The 22,984-nt window shown below is 48.6% G+C and overlaps 1 protein-coding gene across 3 annotated transcripts in view; it reads right to left on the minus strand.

Moving 5' to 3' along the window:
• LOC147904334 (uncharacterized) overlaps positions 1 to 22,984 on the minus strand; it is a 102,831-nt gene that overhangs the window by 27,876 nt on the left and 51,971 nt on the right. For all 3 annotated transcript variants that reach the window (XM_087385975.1, XM_087385965.1, XM_087385957.1), the window contains exons 3-4: positions 21,546 to 21,710; positions 20,747 to 20,944 (exon numbers count right to left, since the gene is read on the minus strand). In XM_087385975.1, the coding sequence (XP_087242101.1) occupies positions 20,747 to 20,944; positions 21,546 to 21,710 (363 nt within the window). The remainder of the gene's footprint in view (positions 1 to 20,746; positions 20,945 to 21,545; positions 21,711 to 22,984) is intronic.

Below are 22,984 nucleotides of genomic sequence, written 5' to 3' on the forward strand. Positions count from 1 at the left end.
AAGGCGTTTTTGCCTGTTTTTTCGTTTCTGCCCTTCGCGAATCGATTGCGTTCCTCCCGGCCTGATTTCGTTGCTCAGCATCCTCTCCAGTCCGCGGCCCGCTTCTGCTCCCTATGCTTCCTACGCTCACGTGAGCTTGTGGCTCGTGGCCCGTGGGCTAGCATATGTGCTAGAGCCTAGCACTGCCGCTGCTCCGTTGACCTGCAGGCTGCTTGCAAGGCTCAAGCTAGCTGCTGCTAGCCACCACTAACACAAGGCCTAGAGACTAGAAGGGAGACCTGCGCTAACTGACGCCATCAACGACCTGCTGCTTGCACAAGCATCGACGCTATCAACGACTTGGACAAACAGGCTGCAATCGACTCCCATGCCTAGGGCCTGCTGCCATTGGCAGTCCTGCCCACCATCCCCTTTGTTGCTGCTGTTTTTTGGTTCTGCTCAAGGAGCAGCACTTGGATCAAGGAGCAGCAGCCCAATTTACCCCAATTCTCTGTTTCTTCCCAAATTTCAACGCCTTCTCCATCATGCCTCCTTGCAAGTCTCCCACTCAACGTGATGTTTGGCAAGATTCAGTTCTCATTAGCAAATATGGTACTTCTGGCACAAAATGTGTGGTTTGCAAGTATTGTGGGGAAACAATTCGAGGAGCATCAAACCGGGTGAAGGCACATTACATTTGGGAGAGAGCACAAGGAACACATGGCTGCACTCATGTTCCAGAAGGTATTTTTTTGGCCCATGGTGGATTGCCATCAAAGTTTGAAGAGGTCCGGTCGTTGCTCCTTCTACCTTTGCCTTCGGAGATAATTGATGGGAAGGTGCAAGAAGCCAAGGAAAGTGAAGCGCTGAAAAGAGGGGCCTCTACTTCAACAAGAACCTCAGTTCAAGTGTCTTCTCAAAGTAATACTGGGGCTTCTTCCCAAGTTCATATCACCTCGGAGTCTTCTAACATTGGTGAGTCTTTACCCAATGTCAATGCAGATGAAGCTCCCTCGCATGTTGTGGCTTCTCCACATTCATCAAGCTTTGTTAGTGTTGCTGTGGGTCATGAGAGGATCCCAACATCCTCCCATATTCATCTCAAGGCTGCAACAACAAGAAAGAGGGGAAGAGAGCTGCCAAGGCGCCAAATCACCCTTGATGCTAGCTTTGCTCCAAAGTTGAAGCAAGAGGCTCAAATAGCTGAGCATCGTTTCTTCTATCAATGCAACCTTGCTTTCAACATAGCTCGATGTCCAGCATACCAAAAGTTCCATCGTGCACTTGTGGCAACAGCCGCAGCAGGAGCTACAGGTCTACAACCAGCAAATTCTGAGTCCTTGAGAACTACCCACTTGACAAACCAAGTGAGGCAGATTCAAGAGGAGCTTGTGGGTTTGAGAGCTTGTTGGGAGCGATATGGTTGTAGCATCGTGTCAGATGGATTGAGTGACACTGTAAGTTATAAGTACAACCCTTCACTCTTGACTCTTGAGTCTTTGGTAAGATTTGTGGTGGCTGATTTTAGTATTAACAACAAATGTATGATTTACTTATGGATCTTGATTCTTGTGACTTGCCATATGTGGCCAGCGGCGGCGCCACATGATAAATATCTTGGTCTCATCTTGTGCTGGCACTACATTACTTCGTGTAGTTGATGCCTCCACCCCTGGCTTGAGTATCACTGGGGAATGGATTTATGGACACATTAAAAATGCCATTGAGGAGGTTGGGCCACAAAATGTGGTCCAAATTATTACTGACAATGGCTCCAATTGTGCCGAGATGGGAGAATTGGTTGAGAGCATAGTCACAAGAAACGTTTCGTCCGTTTCGTTGTTTCGAGGTTTCGACAGGTTTTGTTTCGTTTCCTTTCGAATCTTCGGACGAAACGGATAGGTTTCGAAATGATACTTGATAAATACAAGGATAGGGGCAAATAAGACATGTTATATTCAAGTTTAGAGTGAACAAAGAGAAATACAAGTGTCAAGTGACAAGTCCTTAGTCAAGACACCCAGTGTCTAGCCTCTAGGTAATCCAAAACACAAACACATTCAGAATTCAAGTCTCCTTTCTCAAGTTTCAAATTTAGACCAATTAATATTTATGGAGTCAAAACTTAAAAGCATATTGACATTGGACATTGGATTCTAGCATCTAGAGATATGAACATCATTGATTCATTGGAATTTGAATCTAGATATATGAGTCATTACTTTCCAAAATGTCAATATAAGTTTCCAAAATAGACATATGAAATAATAAGTTCCCAAAGTGACGAGTTGTAAGCTCAAACTTCAAAGTTCCAAAAATGAGTAGCATGAGTGATAACAAATCATAATTTGAAACTACTCAGTGCTCACTACTCTCTCTACCAAGTTCACTATCACTATTTGCATCTTCATCTGTGGATTCTGTTCCATCGGAACTCTCTTCCTCCTCTACCCTTGCTACCATCTCCTCAAAGGAATCACTACTATGACCACTAGTAGCAAGGGTACGACCACGATCTCGTCGGCGTCTATAACAGCGTGGTGAAGATGAAGTGCCAATGCTTGCAATCAAGGGTGGTGCACTAGTAGATGCTTGTGCAATAACCCTTGATTGCGAACGTGTGACGCGTCAAAAGCGTGCCTCATCCTCTCGAAGGAAATCATATGCTATATCCTCATCGCTGCGCCTTTGGATGAATGATATATCAATATTCTCCCCTCGAGCCAAGCCTCGCTCAAGCTTTCTTAGAACTTCAGGATCAACCTCTTTCACCTTCCAATGTAACACTTCAGCCCCTTCAACCCCACTGGTACTTGCTTTGTCTTTGAACCGCTCCAAGAGACGAAGGTTGGCATTTACATAGACCAACCTATCAAGCTGTGATGTGCTCAATCTGTAACATGATACATCACATAAAACCTAAATATTTTGAACTAAAACAAGATTGAAAATGCATCTAGATTCTAATTAGTCATGATTCGTAAAATTGGAGAAGACTCAAGACTCAAGAAATGCATCCAACCATTCATAACTTATAAGTTGGATTACCTATTTCTTTTCTTAGTATGGATGTCCGCACATATGCTCCATATGCGCTCAGCTGATCCACTAGTACAATCCTGTGATAAAACTCGAAGAGCTAATCTTTGCAAAGTGGGAGTAAGTTGCCCATTTATCTCCCACCATGATACAGCAAATTTCCTTTGCTCTAGACTCATAGCCACATCTCGCCTGAATTGGCTACGGTCATGAACATAGAGGACAGACTCTCTTTCAGTCCTATAAGATGAGTCATGGACATTGCTTTAGTGTTAGATAGGAATTAGGATAATGATTCATGAAGTAGACTTTAAAGGCATGCATGCCAGAGTCAAAAGAGATTGCAAATAAAAGCTAATTGATCGTACAATATACTAGAGTCTAGAATCAAGAATCAAGATACTTAGAAGTTAGTATTCACATTCCTTGCTCTTCAGAGGGGATAACTGTATCCACATAGGATGTCCATCCATTCATAAGAACAATATCGGACCAATGACTTTCCTGCTTGTACAATGGATGCACCATGTAGGAAACAATATGGATTGGTTTATGAAACCAGTTCCATCTTTTTGTCCATATGGCACAAAGATCATCCACCCTATAAATTGCAATATATTAAATTTCAATACTATGTATAAATAAACATTCTCTAAATTCTATGTAGCAGCTCATGAGTCATGATAGAATCACTTAAGAGTTTGCGTACCTATGACTTGAGAGAGATCTACAATTGAGCATACTCTCTTTAAGCTTTTGCATGTAGTGATAAAGATGACTCATTGTACTTCCCTCATGGTGTGGTCGTACCCTTGCTACTAGTGGTCATAGTAGTGATTCCTTTGAGGAGATGGTAGCAAGGGTAGAGGAGGAAGAGAGTTCCGATGGCACAGAATTCACAGATGAAGATGCAGATAGTGATAGTGAACTTGGTAGAGAGAGTAGTGAGCTTTGAGTAGTTTCAAATTATGATTTGTTATCACTCATGCTACTCATTTTTGGAACTTTGAAGTTTGAGCTTACAACTCGTCACTTTGGGAACTTATTATTTCATGTCTATTTTGGAAACTTATATTGACATTTTGGAAAGTAATGACTCATATATCTAGATTCAAATTTCAATGAATCAATGATGTTCATATCTCTAGATGCTAGAATCCAATGTCCAATGTCAATATGCTTTTAAGTTTTGACTCCATAAATATTAATTGGTCTAAATTTGAAACTTGAGAAAGGAGACTTGAATTCTGAATGTGTTTGTGTTTTGGCTTACCTAGAGGCTAGACACTGGGTGTCTTGACTAAGGACTTGTCACTTGACACTTGTATTTCTCTTTGTTCACTCTAAACTTGAATATAACATGTCTTATTTGCCCCTATCCTTGTATTTATCAAGTATCATTTCGAAACCTATCTGTTTCGTCCGAAGATTCGAAACGAAACGAAACAAAACCTGTCGAAACCTCGAAACAACGAAACGGACGAAACGTTTCTTGTGACTATGGGTGCATGGCGCGTGCTGGTCCTGGCGTTGAAGTCCCCAACGAGAAGAACTTTCCCACGGGCTGAAAGGTCTGGGATATCCTGATGTAAGGGTGCATATGGCGATGTCTCACCCTCCTCTCGTGCCACTCTCGCGAAGTGGGATGTGTCTGGCGGAAAGTAGCATATTGCTATGAAAAGGTCACGAGTATCTGTGCGTTGGATCCGGATCCACATGAATCGGGAGTGTGCGTCCTTCCTTTCAAGGCAAGACTTATACAATACTGCGACCCTGCCTGATCCTCGGACTCCTCCTGTATCCCTCGTCTCATCCTTGAAGGCTGACTCCCATGTGTAGCCACTGACTATCGGTAGTGGACGCTCTAGGCTCTAGTGTGTCTCCGTGTAAAAGACTATGTCTCGTCCTGTATAAGACTCCGAGAAGTTCCCTGGGTCTAACCATAAGGTACCATTACAGTTTCAAATGGTGCAATCTAGGGTCTCGAAAACCTGAGTCTCATAGGCCCCGTCCCCTTAGGAGGTACGGGTGGGAGCCCGGCGAGTGCCGGTCAACAACCTACCATCTCGGACCACGGCCCATTTTCCCTCCTTGCGGGCAACATCCCGCTGCTGCTGAAGAACTCGTCGCTCCTCAATCTGTAGTGGTGTCAAATCCTCGTCCATGGACAGGGTGGGATGCTCTCGTTGAGAGGCTCCACGTCAGAGTGTCGCTAGTTGAGCATGTGAATCTCTGAAGCGAATGACTAGGGGCTGCTCTCGGTTGGGATCTCTCCCAACACACCATGCTCCCTCTATGCCATGGTCGGGGACTCCCATGATGGTGGTCACAAAGGTGATCGCCTCCTCCATGGGCGTCGTAGTGGTGCTGGTGCTGTCTCGCGTGATCCCTCGTACCCGAATGTTAAGGGCCTTCGAAGCCCTCTACTGCTGCTCCTGTATGGCGGCTGAAACTATTGCCTTTGCGGGCTCCCGTTTCGCCACGTCCACCCATCTAGTCGTCTCTGCTATAGCCGACTGTATCATGGCTATTTGTGCCTCCATCTCTGTGACTGGGGTCCCTTCAGGCGTTGCTCTGAGGGTCCCAAGCTCCTCTCGAAGCTGTGTGATGTCGTGTCTGAGTCCTTGGATAAGGGTGCCCTGCTCCTGTATAATACGGGCTTGCTCCTGGGTGTATCGGGCCTGCTCCTGGGTGTAATGTGTCAGCTCTGCCTGACGGGCCCGGATGCTGTGTATCTCAGCCAATAGGGAGTCCCAAGCATCTAGCAGGGGCCTAAGATGTCCTGGTCCAAGTGGGAACTGGATCTCGAGAGGGGTTGGAATGAAGGTGGGTTGCTGAGGTTGTACTGAGGGTGGGGGCAGCATGATCTAGGTGGGGGAGTGATATGTAGGAGTAGCGAGGCCGGACGAGGTGAGAAAGGGGTGACTGACTGAGAGGTAGAGGTGATACGAGGGGAAAGTACTGTGGAGCCGTGGCTAGTGGGCCCATTGGTGAGGCTACTGGAGAGGAGACCTGTGATGATGATGCAGGAGAGGGGGAGGAGAGAGGTGGCGTAGATGATGAGGCGGATGATGGTGGTGAAATAGTGATGGTAACCATAGAGGTCGAGGATGTGGTGGGTGGACCCCTTTCTTCTGGGCCGCGGTGCTGTCCACTGTCAAACCGCTCCGGTTGCTGCGTTTGTTGAAGTCCTCCAGACTGAGTTGCTTTTGTGTTTTCGCCTTGTCACCGTTCCCCTTCCCCATCTCCACGCGTATGCAGATTTGGATCAAAGGGTCTCCCACCTAGTCTCCTGTCCTCGGAGGGCGGAAGGGAAGGTAGAAGGGAGAAGGGGAAGGAGAGAAGGAGAGGAGAAGGAGAGAAGGAGGAAGTGAAGGGGTGGAGGTGCGGGGGGAGGAGGAAGATGGGCGGAGAAGAGGGCGGGAGAGGCACGGAAAGCGGAGTGGAAAGATGAAGGGGGAGGCAAAAAGGCGAGGGGTGCGCGTTGGCGGGGGAGGCGGAAGGGATAGAAGGCGAGGGGCGCAATGGCGGGGAGGAGGGGCGGAAGGAGCGGCGAGGGGCGGAGGAGCAGCGAGATGGTAGGGAGAAGGAAGGGCGGAGCGGGGGCGGCGAGGAGGAGAGGTGGCAAGGCGAAAAGGGGGCGGGGCAGAGGAGCAACAAGCAGTTAGGCCGCCACGGATGGAGGGGGAGCTCACCCGCTCCACGAAAGCCCCACTCTGAGCTTGATAGGTCCCAGCTACTTGCAAGGAGCTTTTCCCAGCATTAAGCATATGCACATCAGTCTATTGAACCACCTAGTCATCTCAAACCCCACATTAGAAATAAAAAGTACAAATTTCAACTACTGAAACTGAAGGAAGAGGTTCTATCACCCTCAGAGGTTTTGTCGTGAGAGTGGGCCAAAGCTGTGCCCCTCCTGAAAAGGCAGTGGTAGCGCCCTCGGATCGGTCAACCTTGGCAAGACCAAGGTCATGATCTTTAACACCTCTCGAGCAAACATGCAACGGAAGCAGGTTACTTTTACTTTCGGTGGGTCACCAATTGAGATCGTATCCTCATACACTTACTTGGGGGTCATCTTCTCCGACCCGATCTTCACGATGAGACCAGCGATGCAAGCCAGACTGAGCAGGGGATACGCCTCACTGGCTCAGCTAGAGAGACAATGCCTTCACTCCCACTTCCAGGACCCTCGGACCAAGGCTCTTCTCTTCGACTCCTTAGTCCGACCAGCCGGTATGTATGGCAGGCCTTGTTGGGGGCCTGACATGTCAGAGATATAGTGGACACGGGTGGAGCGCCTGCAGATCCTCTTGCTCTCACGGATGATCCGGGGGAAACCGTCTGTACCACATCACATCATTCAGGCCGAGTTTGGTGCTTCTCCACTCCAGCTAGATGCAGCCTTTCAGACCATCACATATCTACACCGGGTTAGATCATATGGGTACTGCACATCAGGGAGACAGAGGTTGCCATGGTTGGCTCTCAATTCCTCCATGAGGTTAGCAACAGAGGGAGACGAGCGATGCTGGTATGCATGGACTCACAGATGGTTTGTGAGACTAGGGTGGACATCGATAGGATACCTTCTTTTCAGTACAGTTTAGATGCCCCTCCGGTACTCCCACCCACCATCCCGATTGGGCCACACACCAACCACGTCATTCGAGAGAATCTCCTGCAGCTACACACCTTTAGGACCTAGTTGGAGCCGAGGGAGCTCACAGTGAAGCTGAGTTTCCACACACATTACTGTCTTCGTATTTCGGAGGAGGGATTCATCACAGCACAGGGATACACGGAGCTTCATATGCCTCACTCACTACAGATCTCCATCGGACAATTTCGAGTATCATCCTCCATCGGACAATTTCGAGTATCATCATGCCGCCTCCGCATAGAGAGCGGAAGAGCAAAGGGGATTCCTAGGGAGGTTGAGTCGGAGGAGCATTTTATTTTCAAGTGCCCAGTGTACTACGAGATCTGAGGTCACTACCACTGCCTCTTCAAAAACGGCTCTGGGCTCCTACATCATCAGACACCTCTCAGAGCACGATCACAGAGTTCTTCCCATTGAGTGACATTGATCGTCCAGTCTCCAGCCGCAGACGTGACAAAGACCCCGACCCGACGACCGCAGCACGACACACGAGACATCAAGGGGAGACACAGATCACTCTAAGGGACCTCCCGTCATTGTTTAGACCCGAGATACGTCCCATGGGAGTCACAGTGGCTCTGGTCTTGTGTTGAGCCTCGTCCAGGAGACCGAGACGCATGGCACGCCTTGACGAGCGCCAACATCCCATGACCGGCTATACACCAGCCAGGGCGACATGACATACGGAGGATTCCGCTTCGCTCTTACTGTGATTTGTATCAGGTTTTCTTTCAGTCTCATAGACCCATCGATCTTCCGAAGACTCTAATAAAATTTCTTTCTTTCTCCATCTCTCTCCTCTGCCTCTTCGCCTCACCTTCGCCTCCCCCTCGGACGCCCTTCTTCCTCTCCCCACTCCCCCTTTTTTCTCTTCCTCCCCCTGTAGCGGGAGCCTTTGTGCTTGTTAAGGTGAAAGAAAATCTTGGTGGTGACCCTTTGTCTGGCCAGAGGGGCTCTATGGCAACACCCTCGAATCCCACAGCCGTTAAGGTCCTTTCTCCAACCGACAAATAACAAGTTCAGCAAGCAGTTCAGTCCCTCCAAGACAAGGCGATTGTGGGCAGAATTGTGGGCCTCACATCCACAAGGCAAAAGGTACGTGAGTGGATCCAAGCGAGCTTGGCACTAGAGGGTGACCACATTCAGAAGGTCACCATTTATAAAAGAGGCGTCTTCCTCATCTAGCTGAGCTCCCCCGATACAACCTTGACACTTGTGGAGCAGAGCCCTATCCTCCTTGGCCCGCATTTAGTGTACCTCTTTCCTTGGTACCATGGCTTTATAGTGGAGGACATGGACACGACACACCATGTTCCCCATTTCCCGGTTACGCTCCGCTTCCGAGGGCTCCCAAAGGAGTACAAAGCCATCCTCCCCTCCATTGGTCGGGCATTTGGCACCGTGCTCGAGTCTCCTCCAGATTCGGCCGCAGCAGTGGTAGCAAATGACGGGGTCCCCAGTATCAGACTAGTGGTTGAGATCCCAGAGTTGATTCTTCTAGAGACCCTTGAGAGGGATACACTTCGCCAGCGAGTGTCTCCATTGCAGGTTGGTTGAGATCCCATAGTTGATTCTTCTAGAGACCCTTGAGGGGGATACACTTCGCCAGCGAGTGTCTCCATTGCAGGTTGATGGGTCACTTAGCCAGAGATTGCCCCCGTGGCCATGGCCGAGTGCCTCCCCTTCCACTCTTGTAGAGCAAGCAAAGCCAGCAAGCCGGAGTCCTACACCCTCTCAGACAAGAGCAACACGAGTCTCAGACCCACTAGGTTACCCCCTCAAAAAGAGACTGGACCCAGGTTAAAAAGAAAAAGAAACCAAGCAAACAGACCCGTAAGCGCCGTAGGCAAAGGGCCAGACGCAAAGAGAGGGATAGGGTTGACCAGGAGAAACAACAGCAGGAGCCACCTCCCCCAGCGGAAGGGACCACCTCCCAAGAAAACGATCCTCTCGTTTTGGAGGTACAACGTCTGCATTCACCCATGCATCAACAGCAAGCCCAAGGAACTCCAAATCCGACAATGACGGATGTGTAAGAAAACAATACAACGTCTGTGCTCAACAGATAACAGGATCTCGTACGCAAGAGAGAAAACAGATAGTATGGAGAATCAAAAATTTGATTACTGTAGAACTGATACAATAGATGGCGCTGCATCCCAACCGTGCGCTCCTGTGAAAGAAGCTTCGATGGCGAGCTGGAAACAGTAGAGCACGGAGGCTGGATGCTAAGGAATCAGGGTTGCTGTAGCCAGTGATGAAATGGGCTTCACGGGCTTGCTCTTATATAGCCACTAGTCGTAGTCGGTTAGACCCAATGTGGTGACCGACCCAGTCCGCCCAAAACGGTCAATTGGGAGTCCGTCCCGAAATAGGCCACCGACCACACGATAGAACCGTGGCGTAAAACAGAGATAGAACCCACAGTCATCCGGAAACATCTGGGACTCCAAACGGACCCGCAACCCGAGAGTGGACTGTCCCGAAAAATGCTCCGTCTACCCTCAATGCGGTCAGTCATGGGATGCCTTCCCGCACTTGCATGTAGCCTAGTTGGCAATGTGCCAACTCCGTCCAGCCATCAGGCCATACATGACCCCCGTCTGGTGTCCAAACCAAGACCTGCCGGATAACCGAGCTACTCAAATGCCTTCTCCTCATATGGAGGGCTTACAAGTAGAGTTAGCTGGTTCCCGCGTAGTTACATGAGAGTGGAGCATTGATATCTCCTACCACCCCTCAATATCCACCCGCAAGTGAACTTACTTTTTTGGTCCAATGCCAAGTCGATGAAGATGCCTCTCCAGCAAGTCTCTTCCAAGAGCCTTTGTGAAGATGTCCGCAGCATTCTCTGTAATCGGACAGTACACCAAGTCGACTTCTCCATCCATGATGAGCTCGCGTACAAAGTGATATTGAATCTCAATGTGTTTTGTGCGAGCATGGAACACAGGGTTCTTTACAATCGCCATGCAACTCTGATTGTCACCTGATAACTGCGTAGGCTTGTTCTGCACTGCACCCATGTCCCCCAGAATCCTCCTCAACCACACTGTCTCGCAAGAAGCAAAGCATGCTGATTTGTACTCAACCTCGGTAGAACGAAGAGCAACTGTGGGTTGCTTCTTGCTGACCCATGACACAGCTCCAGATCCAGTGAGAAACACTAACCTGTCACTGATCTCCTCCTGTCCACGTCTCCTGTCCCATCCGAGTCACAGAATCCGGTTAAGATGTTGCCCTTGGTATAGGTGATGCCATAATCAAGTGTGCCTTTGATGTATTTCAGCACCTGCATTCCTGTCCTCCAATGGTTCTCCCGGGGCTTATTGGAAAACCTGCTTAGTACACCAGTCGCAAAGCTGTGTCCGACCGTGTGTTGCACAAGTAAATCAAACTGCCCACAAGCCTTCTGTACTTCGCTTCGTCCACCAGTGGTGATGAATCCTCGTTTGAGAGCTTCACGTCAACCTCCATAGGGTACCAACTGTCTTGCACTCAGCCATGTCAAATGCCTTTAGTATCTCTCCAGCATACTTCAGCTGTGAAATGAAGATCTGTTTCGGCTCTTGCCAAACTTCAATCCCCAAACAGAAATGCATCAGTCCGAGGTCTGTCATTTCAAACTCCCTTCCTAGCAAATGCTTTGTCTGTGAGATCTTCTCTTCATGGTTCCCTGTTATGACAAGGTCGTCCACATAAAGGACCACGATCATCCCTTTTGCCACGAGCCAAACCTTGTACTTATCCAACGTGCCGTCGGACTTGTACTTAGTCTTGTACACCCACTTGGTACCGATTACCTTGCGTTTTAGTAGACGATCCACAAGGTCCCAAGTGTTGTTCTTCATTATGGAGCCATACTCCGACTGCATCGCCTCCATCCACCTATCATCTCCCTGTGCCTCTTCAAGACACTTGGGTTCATCAACACGGATCACCTCTGTCATCAAAGCATAGTTGACCAAGTGTTCCAATACCCTTCTTTGCTCCTCTAATCTCTTGGACCGGCGGTGTTCGGATGGTTCCTCCTCAATGGCTGGAGGTTCTCTGCCGTCCAAAAGCTGCTTTACCCACTTCGGGAATGGCTTTTGCCGTTGTGATTCTGCAAGCTCTTCTTCATCTTCTTTATCTTGAATCCTCCCAAGCACCATTAGGAGAGTTCAGTCTGCTGTTGGTGGTGGTACTAGATGGATATCCTGGTCCTGGTTGTCTGGGAAGGAAGCATCCTCCTCCAATTGATGCGACTGTTCTGAGAAGACCACATCGCGACTTACTATTATCTTCTTGGTAACAAGGTTATAGAGACGGTTCTCCTTCGCCTCTTGGCTGTAGCCCAAGAAAATACACTTCCGGCTCTTCGGTTCCCATTTGGTCCTGTTAGCATCAGGGACATGCACAAAACAGTCACATCCAAAAACTCTGAAATATGCAGCTGAAGATTTCTTACTAGAAAGGCCTGCAGTGGAGTCATCCCGTTCATAGCTTTCGTGTAGCTACGATTCAGAATATAAACTGCAGTGTACATGCTTCAGCTCAGAAAGTCTTTGGCAAATCTTTCCCTTTCATCATACTCCTGCCCATTTCACAGATGACGCGCATCTTGCGTTCTACTACTCCATTTTGTTGTGATGTATGTGACGGGGGTTTTTGCCTCTTGATCCCGTGACTTTTACAGTAACTCTCGAATTCAGTTGATGTGCGAGCTGAAAACAGTAGAGGACGGAGGCTGGATGCTAAGGAATCAGGGTTGCTGTAGCCAGTGATGAAATGGGCTTCACGGGCTTGCTCTTATATAGCCACTAGTCGTAGTTGGTTAGACCCAATGTGGTGACCGACCCAATCCGCCCGAAACGGTCGATTGGGAGTCGCTGCCGAAATAGGCCACGGACCACACGATAGAACCGTGGCGTAAAACAGAGCAACTTACCTACGGTTCTCATTCGGCCCACAGCCATCCGAGATCATCTGGGACTCCAAACGGGCCCCGCAACCCGAGAGTGGACTGCCCCGAGAAATGCTCCATCTACCCTCAGTGCGGTCAATCATGGGATGCCTTCCCGCACTTGCATGTAGCCTAGTTGGCAGTGTGCCAACTCCGTCCAACCATTAGGCCACACATGGCCCCCATCTGGTGTCCAAACTAGGACCTACCGGATAACCGAGCTACTCAAATGCCTTCTCATATGGGGGGCTTCCAAGTAGAGTTAGCTGGTTCCCGCGTAGTTACATGAGAGTGAAGCATTGATATCTAACAGGATGCCGCAGGCGCTAGCCCAACAAGGGTTGCAGAGGAGCGGATCCAGAGCACCGGCGAGCCTAATCAACAAGGGGGACTGTGGTCGCCCCTATCCCTCCTTCTCCCCCTCCCCCATCAAATCCCTCTCCCTCTTCCTTTCCACTTCCCCCTCCTCCTCCTGGGTTTCTCCCACCCCCTTCCCCCCCTCGCCCCTCCTGCTATGATCACTCTCACCACCCGTCCCCCTCCGTCCGCCTCCTCCCTCCCCCGCCGCTCCCCTCTCCACCTCCGCAACAAGTTCTTCAGCCTCCCTCCCCTCCCCTGCCTCGACACCCCTGCCAGCAAGAAAGGGTAAGACGATGCCCCCTTCTACTTCCTCATCGCAACAACCGGTCCATCCGGGCTCAAAAGACTAGACTACTATTGCCAGAAGCAGATTACTTTGATGAATCAAAGCCAACAACAATATACTATGATAATCAATTGGCTCAAGCATTGGCCAAGAATCCAATATATCACTCCTGGACCAAGCATAGTGATGTCAGAGAGTACTTCATCAGAGAAAGAGTGTTACTTGTTGGTGACATCACACTACAACATTGTGATAGCAAAGAGAATGTTGTAGACATCTTGACCAAACCACTCGGTAAATATCTTTTCGACAAACACTGACAAGCTCTTGGTTTGAGTTAGAGGAAGGGCATTCCCATTAAAGGGGTGTGAGGGAATGTAATGCTCAGTCCTTCTTCGATTCCCTAGAATCGTCCTCCCGATCAATAGCTCCCAACCTCCAACCTGGGCATCCCTTACCGCAAGACTTCTAGAGGTTAGGACCCTGACACTAGCTGAAGGTTCCGGACTCTTATCCTCTACCACTAGAGGTAACACTCATGGTCCTACAGCCCCGGAAGGGGGGTTTGATCAGCACAATGGGCTCTCAGACACACCCCGTTTGGAGATTCCAATTTGCCTCCACAGGATTGGAGAAGTGGTCCCCAGAGATGTTTGATGCTATCATGGGAGATCACATTCCACGCATGACGGACGAGTGGATGGGGCCACAAGGACTTGACTTTGGCACGCCCATGGTTCAAAGGTGAATTTTCAGCTGAGCTTCACGTGATTGGAGCCGATGTGTGGTTTAGCCGTAGGAGTTATCAGATTGTCGCTGGAGGCAAAGGTGGAGCAGGCATACTACTGGCCCCTCCAGAAGTGTGTGGAGTTGTTCGGGGTGGAAGTCTCCTTCATGATGAAGTGGGCACGAAAGATCGACATTGAGCTGGTATCCACCCTAGTACGTCGTCGCACAGACACACTATTCGCCCTCCAAACCCCTGGCAAAGTCACATAAGGCAATCTTTCTAGAACAGGCACCCACCCGAAGAAGAGCCTTGTTCTCGACACCCCCGTCCTCATGAGCTCGACCATAGTGAGTTGGAACGTGCACGGGCTCCACGACCATGCTCGTAGCCAACCGCAGTACCTGATACTCTGGCAAGAGTTACAGAGGGCGGTGGTAGGGCGGACAGTAGACATCCTTTTGATTCAAGAGCACATGTTTTCAGCATCAGACATCAGACGACGACACCACCTTCTCCCAGGGAGAGGTCCAAAGGACTAGTCCCCCGTAATAATAAGGAGCGGAGGGGTCTACATCTCAGTCTCACAAACTTTGGCTCCAGAGGTCTATGATCACAGTGACCTCATCGCAGGACGAGCAGTTTGGATGGGAGTTCGAACTGGAAAGTCCAGGATAGGGATCCTGAACGTGTATGCCCCAGCGTGCAAACGGCACCGCCCGGCCTTTTGTAGGAGGCTGTCAGAGTGTCTTCCGAATGTAGCCTCCTGGATTGTTGGAGGGGACTTCAAAAACCTAGAGTTTGGGGAAGACAAGCAAGGCGGCGCCTCCTTCTCTGAGATGCCAGCAGCAGAGCGTAGCACCTAGGAACAGTTCATTTTCATGATCAGTGGTGGCAGAGACCCGTAGCGAAAGCCAAATTTCAGCAAGACACCTAGCAGCCTCCTCTTCTCCTTCGGACAAAGAAGACATGATGGACTGCTTGAGAGACTAGACCATTTTTATGTTGGGGACTGGGCATTGCACAGAGGCGGCTCTACCGATATTCTGGCAATAACCACGATGTCAGACCACTCTCCAGTAGTACTTCACTTAGATCAGCCCCGTCGAGGTCTCCCCAGAAGGGGGTCCGCATTCCAAAGAACCTCTTGCAAGACGAGGAGATCCAACAAGTCATGGCACGGATTTGGGAGCAATCAGAGACGACACCGAGCAAGGGTTGGGCTGCGTGGGTGGCCGATGCGATACAGAGGAACATTGAGGAGTTGCAGGCTCACGCCCTTAGGAGGAGGAGGATGCTTCAGGAGCGCGAGCGGGCTTTGAGGATAGACCTCGCCTCCATAGAGCGGCTCAAGGAGCAAGACCCAAGTTCTCAGTGGCTTACCGACAAGTTTGAGAGCACTCGCCTTGAGCTTCAAGACACGGAGATTCGACGGGCTGAGTTCTCCTATCACTCCTCCCAGGCCCAGTGGGTGCAACAGGGGGACAAGATGATGAAGCAGTTTTTTCAAACCACTAGGACCCGATCAACAGGCACATAGCAGTAGTGTCTCCGAGATCCGCAGGCATCATGCACACTGACCCGCAGGAGATTTTAGACCTGACCACATGTTTTTACAGCTAGCTCTTTCAGACGGAGAGGATGACTCCAACTAGTCTTGTGGCCCGATCGGTAGTTTGGGATCATGTTCCGATAGTAGTCTTGTAGAAATTATGCAACAGACTAGAGGAGCCTTTCACAGAGGAGGAGCTCTGGGAAGCCCTCAAGGCTCTCCCGACCCAAAAGTGTCCTGGCCAGGATGGCTTGGCTCCGGCCTTCTTCCGGAACTTTTGGGAGATTATCTCCACCCCTTTCCGACTAGCATGCCAAGAGATTTTCGACACAGGCTCCCTCCCTCAGTCCTTGAGCAGGGGGTGGATTTGTTTGATCCCGAAAGGGAAAGATAGGTCAAACATTCGGTAGTGGAGACCGATCACTCTGCTTGATACTCCATACAAGATCCTCGCCAGGGTCTTGAGTTTGCAGTTACGGCCCCATCTTACCAACATCATCCACGACACGCACACCGGGTTCATCCAAGAGCACATCATCTTGGACATCTTCACGTTCTGAGAGGCAATGGATTCGTCCAGGGAGGAGTCACAGCCGCTGGCCGTCCTTCTCTTGGATTTTGAGAAGGCCTACGACAGGGTGGAGTGGTCCTTCCTCGAGGGTACTATACGGAGATTGGGTTTCTCAGACAGATGGGTCAGAGGAGTTTCTGCGCTTTATGCGGGGAAGCTCTAGTCAAATGCTTATCGGAGGACACACTGGCGAGGCCTTTTCTCTCTCTTGCTTGGTCCGCCAAGGCTGCCCACTAGCTCCCTTCCTCTTCTTGTTTGTGGTGGAGGCTTTGGGCTATTACTTGAGATCACAGGTGGCAAGCCTCACAGGGTTGAGGCTCCCAATCAGACAGAAGGAGGAGATGCTTGACTCGGAGCTTGTAGATGGCACGGCCTTGTATGTTGAGGGCACCACAACGAGTTTGGAGAGAGTCAGGGGCGCCCTGGCTATTTATTGTGAGGCCTCGGGTACACAGATTAACTCAACAAAATCCATAGGTTTCTTCACAGGCTTTGAGGAGACACAGGAGATTCGTGAATGAGGGAGTGACTTTGGCTTCAGATGGATACCACGGGGCTAGACAGCGAAATACCTCAGATGCCAGGTTGGTATTGACATTACAGTAGAGCAGAAGATCGCCCCGGTCCTTAAGAGTGTTCGGCATTAAATGCTTATATTTTGAAGCTTTTCAGTTGTTATTCTAGCCTTGTAAGAGAGAAGACACTGCCCAATTCCTGGGTTAGACCCTCTCATGGCTTGCTTATGCAAAATATGTGGAAAGCCAAATCATAAAGCAATGTCTTGTTATGCTACAATGGAAGAGAATGCCAACATGGCTTCCTTGCTGCAGATTGCCAAGATAATGGTTGCCAAAAAGGAAGCAACTTCAAAGACAGAAAATGCCAATCTACTTTCAGTTGATCTGCCTCCACAAGATGAGGCATCCTTTGAAGATTATGCTTTTTGAATCATCTCTATGTATGCTCCAGATCTCTCTTTTGTTGAGTCAAGGTACTCAGCCTGGATAGTCCTCCAAAATGAATGAAATAAACTATTGTGTTTTGTGTGTTTTGTAAACACCTCTGGTCACCATATGATGTAGGCCATGTGTATGTGTTTTCTCCATGGTACCTCCTGCAGACATTGTGTGCATGTACATGCAGGGGAGATAACCATTGGAAGATCTTTTGTATCCCTTTTGTTTACCTTACACCCATGGGAACCCTTGCTAGCTTGAGATCCTAGCCATTGATAGATCCATGACCACCATGAGATGGCATGTGACACCTTGTGCTAGATGTATCCTTGACATAGCCTGAGGCATTCCCTTGAGGGGGGGTTTGTTGGGATATCTCAAGGTATATGCCTCAGGCACACCTTGGTTTCTATGTGTGTGTGCTAGAGGCACAGTTAGGTGCCCATAAGCACACTTAGGTGGTGGTAGAAGCCACATAGGATGATTGAGAGAATCTAGGAGCAGATTGAGGAGATGATTGTGGAGCTCAGAGGTCATCAGTGATGTCAGTGATCATGTAAGAGGTGCCTACTTAAGGACCTCATCTTTCTTCATTCCAAAAGCAAGAATTCTGAGTTTGTGTCCACTCCATGTTTTCTTTTCAGTTTACCAACAGGGAGACCACATTCAAGTTGTCCCATCTATGGACGAGGCGTTTTCCTCATCCAGCTGAGTTCCCCCGACACTACCTCGAGCAGAGTCCCATCCTCCTTGGCCGCATCTTGTCTACCTCTTTCCTTGGTATCATGGGTTCACAGTGGAGGACATGGATACAACACATCATGTTCCACGTTTTCCGGTCACACTCCTTTTCCCAGGACTCCCCAAGGAGTATCGTGCCATCCTCCCTTCCATTGGTCTGGCATTTGGCACAGTGCTTGAGTCCCCGCCAAAGTTGGCCGCCTCAATTCTAGCAGATGATGGAGTTCCCAAGATCAGGCTGGTGATTGAGAGCCCAGAGTCCCTCCCAGAGTAGATGGATACTGTGGGGCCAGACAGCGAGATACCTCGAATGCCAGGTGGGTATTGACATCACAGCAGAGCAGCAGATTGCCTTGGTCCTTGAGAGTGTTCGGCGCAAGCTTCTCTATTGGAGCTCGGCCAAACTCTCCCTAGCAAGTAGCGCCGTAGTGGCAAACTAGGTCCTTCTTGGCACATCCTGGTATATTGCCTCCTACTGGTGCTTTCACAGAGGATGCATTGGGCAGCTCCAACAGTTGGTACGAAACTTCCTCTGGGCAAGTTCAGACGGCACGAGGAACACTAGGGCCGGAGTAGCTTGGCAGACGGTGATCATGCCGCAGGCACTGGGAGGCTTGGGTATATCATTGATCCGGAGATGCAAAGCAGAGCCATTCAAGGCAAGTTGGTGGTTCTTGGCCTCACCCCAGGTTCAGAGCCTTGGAAGCTCCTCTTACAGCGAGGGCTTTTGAGGAACACTCCACACACTGGGGGACAGTGGCAACCTTCACATAGATGGATCTTCTCAGAGGCCCCCCTTATAGGGAAGGGCTCCCCCTAAGAACAAAGACTGGCAGGGGGTCTCATCCGTGCTCCGCCCAAATGCAGAGAGGAGTTTGAGCGCCAGCCCCTTATGTGGCACCCAGAGGTCAAAGATCAGGAGGGACGTATGCTCGAACAGCGGACTCGCATTGGTTGGGCACAGTGGGACAGTGGTCCAGCAGGGTCTTTTGGTCATTGGAGCAGACTACCTATGGAGACAGAGGCGAGGCTTGACGCCCTGGCACATCTGCGAGGGGCAGGGCAGCCAATGGGCGAGATTGACTTAGCCATTCTAGAGTCCTGGTGGGAAGGACTTCACATTTGGAGAGACAGCAGATGGTTGGGGCAGTTTTCCCATACTGGTGTTCCCTTGAGGATGTTGATGCAACACGGCAACACACACCCCGACTTTTTGCGTGTAGGACCTAGAGACCTACTTCAGCCACTCACTGAGAGTGACCCTGAGATGGATGGGAGCCTTGATGGGATTCATTGGTAGATGATCAGAGTGGTGGGACGTTTGGGAAAGATGTGGCACATTTACCCTCCCAATATCTCAGAGTAGGATGCCTCTAGATGGCGACTTTGGCTGTGGGAGGGGAGACCCCTGAGGGAGGTCCAGTGGGATCCATGGGAGTGGTTTTGGCCCTCCAAGGATGGCCTAGCTAAGACGGTGGATGAGATGCCCTTCTTTTCCTACACCACACAAATTGGTAGGAGGCTTCAAATGGACTCGTCGAGGTGGACCTCCTCGAGAGAGAGACATTGGGTGACCCAAAGAGTGCCCCGAGATGTGCGCTCCAGGTTTTGTACGCGGTTGTGGTCCAGCTTGCGGCTGAGGAAGATCTCATACTTCTTTTGGCTGGCAGCCCATGGAGGCTTGCCCATCAGCCCATGGTTGGAGCAGATGCGAGTAGAGGGACAGTGCCATTGTTGCCCCGACGGTGTCCTGGAGACTATCCCCCATTGCCTATGGAGCTGTCATAGTGCAGCGAGGATCTGGATGAGAGCCCTCAGGATCATGACACGTATGTAGAGTCTTCACAGAGACTACACCTGGGGGAAGGTGGCTTGGTTGACAAAGGGAAGACACGCGTTTCAAATTGATGAGATCTCACAAGCCTACCGGATACAGGGTCAAAGCATCCAGAGGATTACACTCCACGAGGCGGTCCCCCTTGACAGCCTAGCTCCTCCTCCTAGGGAGGACAGTGTTTTGGAGGTGGTAGCCAGCATCACGGCTTGGAACATTTGGGTGGCTCGCTGCAGTCTTGTGATGGGAGAGCACCCGGTTCCACCCTTGGCTACCTTAGTTGCCATCTGGCAGGATATCATCTACACTCCTAATCGCTGACCAGGTCAACAACTAGTCAGTCCATAGTAAGGCGCAACCTTGGCTTCCCCAATGGGCCCAAACAATTTGCACAATCATGTGTCCCCTCCTCTTAAGGGGCTCACAAGTGGGCATTGCTACACCTATTTCTGACACGTTTTGAAGAACAAATTCCAAATATACCATGCATACCTCCACAAACCCTGCCAACTACTATGATAAATCTATGCGAAAGATTAATGAGCATTACTTCCAAATAATCAGGTCATTGACTTGCTGATACATATAACTATTGCTCGTTCCTAGGACCCTGCTTAAAATAACTTCTACTTTGAACTACACTATATTTTACAAACCCTGCCAATTACAATGATAAATCTATGCTTTGTTTAGCAAAAAATTAATGCTAATGAGTGTCTTAAAATGTAACATGAACTCATATAAAAGTACAGCTTTGAATAGGAGTCTAATGCAAGCTATTAAGCATTAGATATTGATGCTGTCCATATTGCAATTAAAAGGCAACATAAAAAATGTCAAAATTACATTCCACCCAGATGATCATTATCCCTGGTACCTTTTCCAATGTTATTTGTACATTATAAGGGCAAGTATGAATACGAGGGAAACATAACTTTAAATTCCACAGACACGATTGCCTGAGCAGGGCCATAATAGAAGTTATGAAATTGGTGCAAAAGAATAATTTCAAACGATCTACATAAATTTTGCAAAATGGATTGCAAAAGAAAAGAACACAACCAAGCTCTAAAAGCAGAGCCAAGAAATGTACCGACATCCTTGACTTGCGAGGACCTGAAGCTGTTTTGTAAGGCTTGCAAATATTATGTTCATATATGCTCCAAGCAGATGCTATAGCTTCCCTGTATCTTGGAACTATATCATTTTCATAACTTTGTGATGGCATTCCTTGCTCCGGCACATTAGTGTCTTTGTTCACAGCCATTGTTTCATCCTCTTCATATACACGCTGCATAAAGTCAGCCACAACAAACATGAAATGTGTTGTACATTTTATGCCAAAATGTCAAACCAACATTGGAAGACTTCCTAGCAACCTTTTATAGAGCAAATAGCAAAATACGCATTTGCAAAAGACCACACTGTTTACTTTCTTATAGGCACAGAAAGACTTAAACTTACATAACATGCATAAGCTTTCGGGGTAGCAAGGTAACTGCACTATCTCTAATTCATGAAATTCTCTTTATGATGTGTTCACCAATCAACCTACGTACAGGGAATGCAGCATACGCGATAACAAAAGTGATAATGATATCTATAGCAACACAGAGGAGTTATGTAGGTCATGCAAGTTGTTTTCAGCAATGTGTCTAAGCCTTTGGTTGAGTACATTTCACCATTGCTGAAAAGGCCACACAACCTAAACAGCTTTGCTTTCGGTCAGCAACACAGAAGCCAAAGTAACAAGAAAAGGAAAGACTTGAATATAGTTCATTACCAAAAAACACTTCTTCATTACCAGAAAAGGAAAAAAAGCAAAGAAGTATAACAGGACTATATACTCTAGTTTGATACAACACATCCCCTCGCAAATTTGTGAGGCTCACATTTTCAACAAACTGGGAGCTGGAAAGTCCCCTGAATGTGTTGAAGGCATTATGCAACTCCTGCTCAACCACTCCAGTGCTTTCCACAAGTTTATGTATCTGAGCTGTCACTTCATCTGTCCTATCCATCAGCCTCTTAGAAAAATCTTTCAGCGATTCCAGCAACTGCACAAATACACAATCACGATGTGGAATGAAAAATGGAAAAATCATAAGCTCCATAGCATTATCGTAGCACTATAGCCACACACCATACAGACAATTCCATAATATCATACTTCAGAAGACTGCAGACATGCAAAACACAAGAGGCATACAAATCTCTAAAAAGGCAAATGACATATATCAATGACAAAGCTGCATTCCAGAAAATCATTTTGTCAGTCTGTGGTGTGAAAAACATGTCTATATGATCAAACATAGATATTAGACAGTCAGATTGAGAGTGTTTAGGCACCATCAGATGTGTCACAGTGCTTCGTGTCACCTGGCAGACGATCTTGAGATGATTATGCCACTCCTTCTCATCCTCATTTTGCATTACCTCGGATCTTGTGGCATGGCTCACTTCCCTTCTCTACGAACAAAGATTTCAGACAGGCAACTTGACAGATGCAAGGATTTTGAGTTGCATCAGACTAGCTCCTTGCTTCAGGTCTTGGAGGCCACACCACAAACGCTCAGAGACCCGCATTTTCAGACTTCATGCACACTCTTCATGGCATTTGGGATCGTTGTCAGGGTGACTGGAGAGCGGTCAGGAAGGATGTGAAAGCTTTCTTAGGAGCTGGACTTGGGACTTTACATTCTGCATATAGAGTGAGGCATCCCATCACGTTACTCTCCTATAGGCTGACTTCCATTGCCTTGTTGGAATTCCATTCCTTCTCCTTTCTTACAGCTGTTTACTTGCTCAGACTCCCACAGTCAAGAGGTGTGCAACCATAAAAGGGGATTGCTGTATTGCAATTAATATTTTTCTTTTGACCTTAGGTTGCAATGGCCTATGACTTGAGTTCTCAAAAAATAGAATCCTTTTTCCAAAAAGAAATATGAAGAAACCCTTAGTACAAGCAGCAAATGGACAAAGATGCTAATGGAACTCGCAAAAGCACTATTGAGCCCAAGGATCCAAAAGACAGAAATTTTTTAGACACCTCACCTCAACACCTCCAAAATAAACATTCAACTGTTGGCAATTCCCCAGCACCATAACCCATAAGAGTGCCATAAGACTAGGATATCTACAAATCAGTAGCAGCAATAGCAATAAAAGTTGCTCATGCTCCATTGCTATGCCTGCTCCTAGCTCCCTCACCCTCGTTGCTTCTCTTCCTGTGAGAAGTGCATCGGAACTGAACAACAATGAAGAGAGATAGAGAGAGCAAACTACTCATAAGACTGAACTGGACACCAGAGAAAACAAGAGAGACTTGCAC

The sequence above is a fragment of the Dipteris shenzhenensis genome, chromosome 2 (assembly GCF_047967505.1).
Source record: "Dipteris shenzhenensis isolate YYH24624 ecotype China chromosome 2, Dip_SZ_1.0, whole genome shotgun sequence".
NCBI lineage: Eukaryota > Viridiplantae > Streptophyta > Polypodiopsida > Gleicheniales > Dipteridaceae > Dipteris > Dipteris shenzhenensis.